Here is a 12,967-nt window from a genome sequence, read left to right as displayed (position 1 = left end):
AACCTTCCCCATCACCCAATCCTGACCCCCAATTTTAGTCATGGGCCAAATATCTTTACTCTCTCCTTCTACAGTATCCTGCTTCTATTTCCTACCAGCCTGTTCAAATCCCACCTCCAGATGCCTGAGTTCCCGAAATAAACAAGTAAAATTGGACAGGTAGAGTTTTAGTGAACAAAATTCCTGGCAGGGGAAAGGATAGATTATCCCTCAACCTCTATACCGCCAACCCAACACCGCACCCTCTTTCTTTCCTCCTGGTCCCATTCCATACTCACTGAGCTGAGGTGGGCTCTGGGGTCGGTGATGGCTTCTGCCCATGGGCCCATTGGCACATGCCCATGCTGGATTCCCTAGATCTATGTCCTGTTTCCAGAAAGTTCTGGAGAGATAAGAAGGCAGGGATAATAAATTGTTAGAGATTAGGACGGGGAGAGGGAAGGGTGGAGGCCAGAAACTACTAAAGGAGCAGATGGGGCTCTAGAAAGCATCTTGTCAGGGAGGAGTAGGGTGAGTCAAAGATCTTAAAACTGCCTTGGACAATGGAGCCAGATGGCTGGGAGAGAGGAGCCCCTCACTAGAGTAGAAACATATTGAAGATGGGGTGCCTTAAAACAACTATGAGAGGAAAGAAAGAGGGAAGGGTATTTAAGCCATTGGGAGACAAGCCAGAATTTGAATCTATATATTGCAATTAGGGTAAGCTTCAAATGAGAGATCCTCTCGAAACAACCATTTGAGAGCACAATGCAAGAAAACCAGAGCAGAGAGGCACAGGAAAACATCGTTTCCATTCTACCATCCCTAGAACAAGAGGGGAGCTCCCGGCAACAACACTTACAAGTCTGTGGAGGTGTTGAAAAAGATACGGCAGGCTCTTTCAACAGGGTCCCAGGCACAGTGGGGGTCCCTGGCAAGGGCACATTCTATACAGCTCCCGTAGACACTGCAGTTGGCTCGGGGAACCCTCAGAAGCCCCCCAGAGTAGCCCACAAATAGTGCTCCCTGGGTGAGGGATGGATAGAAAAACACATCACCCTGAGCACAAAAATCCCAAGACCAGCCCAAGTATCCCTTTCCCCAGGAGAGACCCACAATGATGGGTTTGGGATCTGGACCCCAAAAAGGAAAAACCCTGGACTTTCCCTTGTGGCCAAATCTCTGACATTCCCCTGAGTCAATTAGCCTTTCATTGTGGCTCTGCCCAACCTCTGTTACCCTTAACCTAGCCTGGCCCTCCATTGTCTTACCTCCTTATGGCCCCTGGCCATTTTCCACCCTTAATCCTAGCTAGGCTCAATTCTCCCTTGGCCATGTGGTCCTGGTCCCTGGCATTGTATTACCTCACTGTTCCCTCACACTATTTGGCCACTCCTAGATCCCTCCCATAGCTTTTCTGTATATAAGGTCCATCTTGTCTCCCTTAAGGTGCATAGATTCTTAAAATCTAGCCAATAGCTCACTAACATTCAGATTCCTTAAGAGTCTGCCCAATATGACGGATGTTCTAATAAACCTTGTCTTTGGCTGAAAGCAAGCTTGGGTCAAATTCTTTTGGGCAGGACCTGTGTGTTGTGATTTTGGGATCCCAACACCCCTAAACCCCTAAACCTCAACGACACCACCCTATGACAGGCAATCCCCTCAATGGCCAGCAAAGTTAAGGCAGGGCTTGGATCCTTTCCTACCTGGGTAGATGCCAATAGTAGGTTTCGGATGGGCTCAGGTTCCTGGAATAGCTGGATCTCTTCCACCAGATGTGTATCATTGTCCTTAACTACAACAGCCTTGTGGAGAGAGCCTGTGCCTGGTAAGAGACATAGAAAGACTGAGACACTTGGAGAAGGGATTTTGGCTTTTCTGTTTCCCTCTCCTTCATTCTCTGCTTTCTTTTCATCTAAGATAACCCCTTCTCCTTTCCTTGGCTTCCTCCTTCCAGTTATCAAGAAAGTTGGTGGTTTTCCTCTTTCTGAAGTCTAACTTGCATGCTTCTACTAGGTCATCTCTAAGATTTCTTGTTAACTCTAAGATTCTACAAGATGTATTTCAGAGGATCCTCGTTAAGAATCCCCACCCCAACCCTGCCTTCCCTTCTCTTCTCTGGGCCTTAGTTGTCCATCCCTTCCTTCTTGGTTTCCACCTCCCCCAGATCTGAAAGGCATCATGGCAAAGTGGAAGGAGCCCTGTCCAGAGACCTGAGTTTGAATTTGACCTCTAACATTTTCCAACTCTTTTGTTGTTGTTAAGTCATTTTTAATTGCATTGGGCTATTCGTGACCCCATTTTGGGGTTTTCTTGGCAAAGATACTGGAGTAACTTACCATTTCTTTCTCCAGCTCATTTTACAGATGAGGAAACTGAGGCAAACAGGGTTAAGTGACTTGCCCAAGGTCACAGAGCTAGTAAGTATCTGAGGCAGAATTTGAACTCAAGGAGATTCTGATTCAAAGCCCAGTCCTTTATCCACTGTACCACTTAGCTGTGACTTTGGGCAAGTCACTTTCCCTTTCTAAGCCTCAGTTTCTTCATCTGTAAAATACAGATAATAATATTTATGCTGCTTATCTTGTTGGATTGTTGTAAGGAAAACACTTAATAAACCTCAAGATGCTATAAAAATGGATCTCCAGAAGACATCTATGGCTTTCCCCATCAAATCTCTCTTTTGTCTAGCAATAGGCATCCTTATTCAAGTCTCTCTGAGGGGGATCTCTAAGCACTTACTGGTGCCCAAGTACATGACCAAGTAGCCTTTTCCCCTGACGTCCCTGGCCATCTCCACAGCCAGCTTGGTGTACTCCACATCCAGTTTCACCAACAGGGGCTTCCCCACAACCTTCTCATCCATCAGGAAATGTTCTTTCACGAAGGTCAAGGCTTTGTCAGAGGAGGGACCCACAGAGCACTGCAGCCAAACAGAGGGAAGGTCAAGGATACCCGTTCAAATCTACCACTTAATATCCCCCACTCCTCACTGTTCTTCTTTGAGTTCCTCTTTCCATGTTGCCTTCAGCCCCAGATGGAAGAAGATAACTTCTGATAATAATAAGTGATATAAGTGATAATAATAAGTGTATATAAGGTGCCTTGTGAATCTCAGCAGCTTAGGTAGGACAGGGGATGAGAGTGTTTAACTTAGAGTCAGGAGTGCATGAGTTCAAATCCTGCTCAGATATTTACTGACTGTGTGACCCTGGGCAAATCTACCTGTTTCCTCATCTACAAAATGAGGATAGTAATAGCACCTACCTCCCAGGGTTGTTGTGAGGATGAAATGAAATAATATTTGTAAAGCATTCTACAAACCGTAAAGTGTTATATAAATGCTAGTCATTTATTATTGTTGTTGCTTTTATTTTAAAGCGCTGTAGATATCAGCTGGTTGGAACTCCTCATTGTGGGGCTAGGCCCTGAGACATTGGTGTCCTGGAGACCAACCCAGACTGACTCATTTGGGAGTCCTTTCCAAGGCAGGACCTTTCTCCCCTCATCCAGGTTCCTGGCTCAGGTCTTCCTCCTCATCCTTGCTTTCTCTCCCTTCCTCCCTTTGGAGCTGCCGACACACAGTAAGGGTTGGCAGGCCAAGTTCTGGGTGTGCACAGAGAGACATACTTATCACGCCCGGAAGGTGGAGCTTGGCAGGTGTGTAGTGTTCAAAGGTGCTACTCACACTGCCAGGCCGGGGGTTGCTCACGGGGCCGCTGTATGTATTCCATCGGGAGCTTTCTTTGTTCATCTCCTTGTATTTCCCTTCGAAGACCTTCTCAATGTCTGATAGAGAGAACTCACAAACGGCTGAGCTTCTGGTCTCTCCAACCTGCCTGAAGACACACAGGAGGGCTGGAATGGACCTCTAGCTGGCTGCCTTTCCTTCTGCAGGAAGGGTGGTGCTCAGCACTTAGAGATCCCCTCAGTGATACTGGCCACCCAGCCTGAGGCAGGATCTTTGCCCAGCATGAAATCTGAAGTGTCATTATCCTTAATGAGGATTAATTGGGGCTCAAGCCCAGGGGCAGGTGGCGGGCACAGATGGGTGGAGGTGTTTCTCACACCTGCTCTTCTTGCTTGCTCTGCCCAGGACTGAGCTGCTGAATGGGAGGAGTAGTGAAATTGGCAGTCACAGAACCCAGGTCTTAGAAAAGTCTCAGGAGCAGAAAGGAGCAGCAAATAGATTTCTCTGTCCCTTTGAACCAGAGCACAGATTTTTCTCAAGCCAGATCTTACAGTTAACCAGATTTCTAGATGCTCTCCATATAGGACTGTTGGAACACCAAGGAGCTCTCTCTTTAAAATTAAATATTTTTAAAAACTCAGATAATCTGAGTGCCCGACCCCCTCAATTACCAGATCTCCCAGACACCAGATCTATTTAGACATCTGAGAATTCTCAGTTACCAGACTTCCCCCCCTTCCCCCTTGAGCTCCTAAGCCTGGTACTCACCACTGGGATGTGAAGACTGCATAGACCCTGGAAGAGGCAGGGGGGTCAGCAGGCATCAGGACTGCATGGCGGATCACGTTGAAAGGCAGCTGGCCAGGCTGGGCACAAAGCAGCTGAGCTTTTAGGAATGTTGTCCACTTCTTCTGCAGTAGCTTCTCCCCACCCACATCATTCTGGGGAGCAGAGCCAGGCATTAGGACCCCTTTATTTCTCATGCATTAGAATCCACTCCCTCCTGTCAGTTTGATCCATTGGCCCCTCCATTTCCAGCTCCTCCATCCTATCCCAAAGGTCCCCTCTAACCTTACAGACTCGTGCTACTCGGGAGATGGTGAGTTTCTCGAAGAAGTCAAACTCTTTGGCTGTTTCCCCAAAGAAGAAGTAAACGACCTGGGTAGAGGGGATGGAGGCCACAAAGGAGGCATCCGCTTCAGGGGGGAAGAGGAGATGGGGTTAGGGTCTGGGAGCCCAGAGACCTAGGTCCCTCCCCACAGAGAAACTAAGGTCCCCAAAAGCTAAGTTGCCTGAATATCTGGTTCCCTTGCCTAATCTAGATCCTAGGATACTGTGGTTACATCCCAGACAAAGTTCTGGGATCTGTGCTGAGGTTTGAGGCCACCAGGGGCCACATGACTCAGGGGTCCTTACACTGGAGCCATCGGAGGAAAGCATCAGTCTTGAGGACAGGCTGGGTTCCCAGGGTTCGCATCAGGATGGGCTCATTGCCCAAGAAGTTGTTCATGGTGCCAGTGTAGAGCATCCCATCTGAGGTGATGGTAGGAAGAAACAGAGTGATGGAACTTTAGCAAGGTTCCTCTAGCCTGGGAACCAGCCTTTTGTCTTCCTTCGGTTCCCTTGAACATTCCTCTGCTACCTCCTTTCTTCCCTTCCTTCCTCCCCTCTATTCCACTGGATTGAGAGTAGAAGACTTGGGTTCACACTGGGGCTTTGGGCAAGTCATTTTGTTTTTCTGACCTCATTTTCCTTTTCTGTAAAATGAAGAGTTTGAACTAGATGATCTCTAAGATTTCTATCAGCTCTAAAAGCCTAATAATACATCTGACATTAATATAGTTTTATAAAGAACTTTACATAATACTATCTAGTTTAATCTTCACAACAACCCTATGAAACACATGCTGCAGGTATTGTTATCCCCATTTTATGGATGTGGAAACTCAAGGTTAATCTCCTTGCCCGTGGTCACATAGCTTATTAAGAATTGGGGGGGGGCAGTAGATAGAACACTGGCCCTGGAGTCAGGAGGACAAGAGCTCAAATCCAGCCTCAGACACTTACTACCTGTATGACCCTGGGCAAGTCACTTAACCTTGATTGCCTCCCCCCCACCCCCCGCCAAAAAAAAAAAAGAATTGGAGGAAGGATTCGAGCTCAGGCTTTACTAGCTCCAGTTCTATCCATTAAACTACACTGTTGCTTCCTGTGAGCCTATGATTCTCCTCCAATCCAACCTGACCACTTACAGAAGCCAGAGCAACTTAAAATTGTTTTTCTTATTATGTCACTCTACTGCTCAAAAGCCTTCCGTGGTTTTTCAGTCACTGACAACTGAGACTGGATATGATGTAGACCAATCATACCTTTCCAGCCTTATTTCCAACCACCCTATTCTGTTTGACTTTCCTTCCCTGAAACATGGCTTTGTGTTTCTCCTTCTTTTGTCTCATTGGTTTCTTACCATCTCTCCTTTTACCCTCCTCCCACCCAAATTTTCTCCAAATTCCCTATTCGATCTTCTCTTGCCTCCTCCTTTCTGAAAGTCAGAGGCTGAGATATGGGGACATATAGGACAGGACTTCTGGCTTCTCTTCTTTTTGTGGCTGTCCTTCCAAACCTGCAAACTGGACACCCCTGAGGATGAAGATCCTAGGAAAGAAACTAGGTATGGAAGAGGGGAACTCGACACTTACCCACCAAAACTGCTGTGTGCTTGTGGGCAGGGTCAAAAGGGCTCTGTCCTTTGCCATCCAAGGTCCTCTCTTCTGGGATAGGGACCAGGGAAAAGTCCTTCAGCTCCTGGGTTGGAGAGGTGGGGGGGTGGGGGCGGGTGAGAGTGGAAAACAGAGTCTGGAGACCAGGATGGTGGAGTCTCAAGTCTGGGAAACAAGTTGCATGGGAGAGGAGGGAGAATGGGTGGCTAAATCTTAGGGCCTCAGGGTCCAGATTTCAAAGTCTAGTATGCCAGGTTCCATGTTTGGGCAAGTAATTATCCAGAGGGTGAGGAAAGGTTTTTGATTGGGTGTTTATTTTTTTTTTTTTGTGGGAGGAGAGGGGTAAGCCTGGATGCTAGGCCATTCACCCCATAACAGCCCTCTGAGGGTTGAGGATGCCAAAGTCCCATGTCTGGGAGGGAATATTTCTCAACAGATGGAAAAGGGGTTGTGGCTGGACAAGAAGGGAAAGCCAGGAGGCCAGAGGACTCACTATGTAGGTACAGGCTGGGCTGAAGGCATAGGTTCCACAGGCGTAGAGCTGAGAGGCATTGACAGCCACTAGGACTCTGATGAAGTTGAAACATTCAGTCTGAAGACAACGGGAGGCAATATTTTCCAGATGTTATCTGCCTGGATCCCTGCGTCTCTCCAAGAACAGGGCCCAAGGTTGACCCAGTGTGGAACACTGGGAGGAGAGAGGCAGGGTCTTGGGGCCACTGGAGGACAGGGTTAGAAACTGAGGAAGAAGGGCAGCTAGGTGGCAGAGTGAACCAGCCCTGGAGTCTGGAGGACCTGAGTTCAAATCTGTCCTCAGACACTTACTAGCTATGTGACCTTAGGCAAGTTATTTAACCCCAATTGTCTCAAAAAAAAAAGGAAACTGAGGAAGAAAGGCAAGAGCTAGGAGAGCAGGAGAGAAAGGAGAAGACTGAGGAGACACAGGGGAGACCAGTAGGGACTGGAGAAGACACTGAGAAAGATAGAGGAACAATTGTGGGGAGGGATAAAAGATGGGGAGACACAAAGAGGATGGGGAGGAGGCAACCCTCATCTGACTTGTTACCTCTCCACATTTTGACAGTGTTGATTGTCCATCGTCCCCCTTCCCCCTCCCTCATTGGGTCCTTTCTCCTCCCTTGGCTTCCCTGACACTGTTTTCTCCTGATTTTCCAACCGTCTTTCCACAGTATGGCTCCTATTTTACCTTTTAAGAGTCATTTCATATTACTTTCCTTTCACAAATGCTCTATTTGCCAAGCTGGCGTAGTTGTAGTTCTCTGAACTCAGCATTCCTCCTCCAACTCTTTGCGTCTTGGCACAGCAAAAATTCCATTGCTGGAATGCACTCTCTCCTCACCTCCAAACCCTGGCCTTCTTCTAGGCTCTGTTCAGGGGTCACCCTCTACATGAAGCCTTTTCTCATCTTTCTCATTGTTAGGGTGTTCTCTTGCTCTCTCTCCTCTAAGCAGCTTTCTTGTCTGTGTACATGTCGTATGCCCCCATGGAATGTAAGCTCCTTGAAGACAGGTAGTTTTTTTTTTAAATTTTGGTATCCACAACTCCTAGCATGGTGCCACGCATAAACATCTTTGCTGAATTGGATTGGATTGGGGACTATCAATGGGCATCTTTACACTACCGTAAGATCCAAACTGGCGTGCAAAGAGGTACCCATCCATTGATGTCCCAGCCTGGGGATAGCCAGAGACCAAGGCAACTCAACATTTATTAAAGATGTCTCGGGCCCAGAGGTTCCAGATTTCACCTCCCAGACCTCTATGACCTCACTTCCTCTTACCTCATTGCTCTTTTTCTTAAAGACACAATCTCCTTTCTTCTTGGGACTGGCTTCCCAGGGAATCTGGAGAGACAGAAGAAAGAAGGGGAGTCCAAACACAGGTTTATTAGATCACTGGACCCTAACTTTACTGCCCCCACTACCATCTTCCCCTCATAAGTTCTGCACATCAGCTGAAAGTAATTTGTAAAGAATGTGCATCAGTGAAAACTGCTGTTACAATTTTAATTAGCATGCCTATTGGCAACATTAATGTAGATTATTGACTTTCTTAATATTAATAGTTATAATAGTTCTCCAAACACTTTTTTTCTCCAAATATTTCTGCTGTAAGTGTTGTCACAAGTGATTATGACTGTTTACGAGATTTAGAGTTAAAAGGGACTTTTGTAGTCTGATTTCCCCATTTTTCAGAAAGAGGAATAGAGTTGCTCCCAGGTTACACAAAGTAGCAAAGTAGAAAAACTGGGCTTCAGACCCACATGGTCTAACTCTATATCTACTGTGCTTTCTACCAGGCCATGGTGCTCCTGAATATAGTGGTTATAACTAGTATATCAATAGGTAAAACTGATGTTCTTTTTTTACCAAAATTTTAACATAATAATAATTATTCTAACATTCATTATCCTAGGTGATTACATGCTTATTCTAATTATTTCATTAATTAGTTACATTATGCATTAACATTGCATAATTAGTTATGAATGAACACCCCACACAGCTCACCCAGAGGCTGTCAGCCTGTGCCCCCTTCCATCGGTCCCCCTGCACCTCAGCCTGGCACTCACCATACTGTGAAGGCCTGGGATGCCTGGTTTGCCAATGTTAAAGGCGAGGATGGAGTCCCGGGAACCCACATACAGAGTGGCCCCATCTTCACTTAGAAGCAATTCATCAAAATCCTGAAGACCCTCCTTGCTAAAGAGGCTCACAGAACGATGTCTATCACCTAAAAGAGGGTGAGGGTGAAGAGAGGAGAGGTCAGAGCTTTTGGGGTGGGGTTGGAAAGCCGGGCAAGGGGAGGACCCAGCTAGGAAGCAGTGGAGGAGTAGGAGAATGGGGAACAGGGAGAGGATTGGCAGTGTATGCCTTCACCACCCAGGCTCTGGCAGCAATATCCCCCTCCTCCTGCCCCATTCTGCTGGCAGCCATGCCTTCTTTGTGTGAAAAACCAGCTGTGTCAGAGTGCTGGGCATCCAGAAGACAGAGTAATGACAGCCCTGGGGCTGGAGAGTACAGAGCTTTAAGGAGGGGGACAGGAGAAGAAAAAGACAAAAGGAGAAACATAGAATGTTAGCAGGAGAAAGGACTTTACTGATTAAATTCATCAAAGCTGATGCCCTCATTTTATAAATAAGGGAAATGGGGTTCAGAGAAAGGAAGGGACTTGCCCAAGGTCATGCAGGTAATTAGTTGCAGAGCCTGGACGAGAACCCAGATCTACCAGCTCCCATACTAGGGTTCGTTCCATTGCACATCTGGCATATAAAAAAAAGATAGCAACAAAGAGACCAGGTATAAGGTGCGTATCAGGGTGGTGAGGGTTGAAGATGGGTACACCAATGTCCCAAACCAAAGGGGAAGCTGGGAGGAAGGAAGTGGTGTCAAGAGATGTTTTCACATCATTGTGCAGTGTTGCAATGTTGCAGTGATGATGAACTGTGCAAGACTTGGCTACTCTGATCAATCCCAGGATCCAATACAACTCTAAAGGACTCAGGATAAAAAAATGCTATCTGCCTTCAAAGAGAGAACTGATGAACTCTGAGCGCAGATTGAACTATAATTGCTCACTTGCTTTTAAAAAATATGGCTGTTATGGAAATATGTTTTGCATGATTTCACATGTATAATTGATATCATATTGCTTGCTTTCTCAGTGGGTGGCGTAGGTGCAGGGAGAGAATTTGGAACTCAAAATTTAAAAGAAAAGAATGTTAAAAATAAATAAATAATACATTAATATGTTAAAAGAAAAAGAGATGGTCTTACAGATAGATATGAAGACAAACAGACAACTATAGGATCAGCATCGACAGACCAACAAATACAGAAATAGCCCCAGACAGGATAATAAATAAGCAGACACACAGATGAGAACAGAAACACCCGTAGGTGGCTGCCTACACGGTGTGATATTTGAGCAGCATCATGGAGCTTCCCCTCCCAAGGACATCTCCCCCCACATGTTAGCCTGCCAGGAGCTTCCCTCCCCTCCTACCTGGCTCAAGCTCCCCACCATTCCATAGCCTCTGTTAGACAACCAAAACAGAAGTATTATCACCTGTGTAAAAATGCCTCTCTTCGTTGAGAAAGGAGGGTAGGAAGTGTGTGTGTGTGTGTGTGTGTGTGTCTGCATGGAAGGGATAGGAGGGCTTCCTCCAACACTCTCTTATTGGTGCAAATGAGTAATCCTGAGAGTGTGAAAGAATAAGCTCCAGATGAAATGCTGGCGAGTGGACAAAGCAAAACCAAGAGAACACTATACTATTGCCACTGTTAGAAAAGGAAATAGCTTTAAATGGCGGTAAAACTCAGATAAGCAAGAATAACTAATACTCACATGGTTAACATTTAAGTTTTGCAAAGTGCTTTATATATAGTATCTCATTTGGTCTTCAGAACAATTCCATGAGGTAGATGCTATTATTACTCCCATTTTGCAGATGAGGAAACTGAAGCTGGAGGAGGTTAAGTGACATGCCCAGGGTAATAAGGCTAATAAGATTCTGAGGTAGCAAAGTGGAGTAGTGGGGTAGAGCTTGCAACTTGGAGCCAGAAAGACCTTTGTTCAAATCTTGCCTCAAACAATGTCCAGTGTCAAAAACATTGGGCATCTTTGGTAGTATCTTATAAAACACCCATCTATTCTTTCTGTTCACAAACAGAAAACTGCTGAAGATAAGATTTTAAGTACTATCAGTCACAGTCCTTCATCTGTGGTACTGTATTTAACTGTTTTCAGGGGGTTGTATAGGGTGGGGAATTCCATGGCAGAGACAGATGGTAGAGATAGACAGATAGATACATAGATGCATGGATAGCATTTATTACATGCTAAATACTGTGCTAAGTTCTGAAGAAACAAAGCAAACATGACTTTGGGAATGTTTATGGTGCATTAAGACAACATATATCAACAAGAAAATTTCAGCAGGAAGTTATAGGCATTGTGGGGGCAGCATGAAGGCTGTATGTTCTGGTGGTCTGGGATAGCCTAGGGCATGAAGGACATATTGGGGGGGGGGGCACAAAAAGGTTCCCAAGGAGATCCCCCAAAGCAGAGAAGTAGAGCAATAGCGGCAAGGAAGATGAAGACAGCTTTGACACACTCCAGAACTTGGCCTGGGGCTGGTATTAGGACAGATAGAAATGCATAGATTCACATATTTACAGACTCATAGAGATACAGACCCAGAGAAAAACACTGACAGAGACAGTCTAAAGAAGAAAAGTCTTGCGGGGGCAGGGTAGGGGAAGAATGTAATCTCACGGCCTCTGAGGGGCTGTCCAATAGAAGAGAGATCAGACTCTTTCTGCTGCTTGGCCCCACAGGGCAGAAATGGGAGAAATGCAGTGGAAGCTGCAGATTTATACCTGATGTAAGGAAAATCTTGCCAACATTTAGAGTTCTCAAAGTGGAATGGGCTCCCTCAGGAGGGAATAAGTTTCCCTTCCCTGAGGGTCTTTAAAGGCTAAATGAGCCTTTTTTGGGGGGAAGTTTCTAAATCCTTTATTAATAAGTAGTAATCAATGTGAAACATTCATTCAAATGCAACAAAGATAATGTGCCAATCACTTTCATTTCTGTTTCCTATTTCTTGTTAACAAATAACTTAAAAACAGACTGGTTTGGTAAGAATTTAAATTTAGTTTTTGAAAATATATAAATAAACCACATTCTCCCAAGAAGTAGAAAGTGGGGATACCTAATTGAAAAGGAAATAATGAGGGGGCAGCTAGGTGGTGCAATGGATAGAGCATTGGCCTTGGAGTCAGGAGTACCTGAGTTCAAATCTAGCCTCAGACACGTAACACTTACTAGCTGTGTGACTCTGGGCAAGTCACTTAACCCCAATTGCCTCACCAAAAAAAAAAAAAAAGAAAAGGAAATAATGTTATCTTAAATTCATCGTTCAAATTCAGTAAACACTGTATCCCTCCAAGATTTAGCTCAGATGTCACCTCCTACAATAGGCCTTTATGCATGCTAAGTAACTGTGTATACAGTTTCTATTTGTTTATCTGTGTATGGAGTTATTTAGAATAGCAATTTTTGAGTGGAGGAACTAATTTTTTTTTGTCTGCATAATCCAGAGCCTAGCATAATGCCTTGCATTTAGTAGGTGCTCAACAAATGTTTGCTGGATTGAAGTGAATTGACTTTATTAAGCACCTACGGTGTATGAACACTATTAGGCACAAAGGAAAATAGTTTAAAGAAGACAGGATCCTTTACTTTAAGGGGTTTATAGGGGAAATGACATATAGACAAATACTGAACATGTGGATGAACACTTATAAGGTAGGTTACAGAAGGAATCTTGTTCAGGAATAGGTTAGTCTAGATTGGTGGATCAATCTGAGATTGTGTGAGCCAGGCAGAAACACAGTTGCTTAGATACACGGAGACATTGACCCTCACCCAGGCAGACAAAGATTTAGGCAGATCCACTCAATTGACAAACATTGTATACAAGGCTCTGGGTTAGGGGCTGTGGGAGATATATTCTGCTTTCAAATCATTCCAACCTTCATAAACCATACGGA

The 12,967-nt window shown here is 45.3% G+C and overlaps 1 protein-coding gene across 4 annotated transcripts in view; it reads right to left on the bottom strand.

Moving 5' to 3' along the window:
• The window catches only part of SEMA4A (semaphorin 4A), a 29,496-nt gene that overhangs the window by 1,748 nt on the left and 14,781 nt on the right, over positions 1-12,967 (bottom strand). For all 4 annotated transcript variants that reach the window (XM_078156169.1, XM_020991545.2, XM_020991546.2 and 1 more), the window contains exons 3-14: positions 8,986-9,146; positions 8,195-8,257; positions 6,887-6,985; positions 6,373-6,478; positions 5,090-5,206; positions 4,745-4,869; positions 4,442-4,614; positions 3,671-3,821; positions 2,725-2,905; positions 1,689-1,807; positions 842-1,005; positions 279-382 (exon numbers count right to left, since the gene is read on the bottom strand). In XM_078156169.1, the coding sequence (XP_078012295.1) occupies positions 279-382; positions 842-1,005; positions 1,689-1,807; positions 2,725-2,905; positions 3,671-3,821; positions 4,442-4,614; positions 4,745-4,869; positions 5,090-5,206; positions 6,373-6,478; positions 6,887-6,985; positions 8,195-8,257; positions 8,986-9,146 (1,563 nt within the window). The remainder of the gene's footprint in view (positions 1-278; positions 383-841; positions 1,006-1,688; positions 1,808-2,724; positions 2,906-3,670; positions 3,822-4,441; positions 4,615-4,744; positions 4,870-5,089; positions 5,207-6,372; positions 6,479-6,886; positions 6,986-8,194; positions 8,258-8,985; positions 9,147-12,967) is intronic.

The sequence above is a fragment of the Phascolarctos cinereus genome, unplaced genomic scaffold (assembly GCF_003287225.1).
Source record: "Phascolarctos cinereus isolate Bilbo 61053 unplaced genomic scaffold, phaCin_HiC Scaffold_5;HRSCAF=322, whole genome shotgun sequence".
NCBI lineage: Eukaryota > Metazoa > Chordata > Mammalia > Diprotodontia > Phascolarctidae > Phascolarctos > Phascolarctos cinereus.
This window is presented reverse-complemented; position numbering and strand designations above follow the sequence as displayed.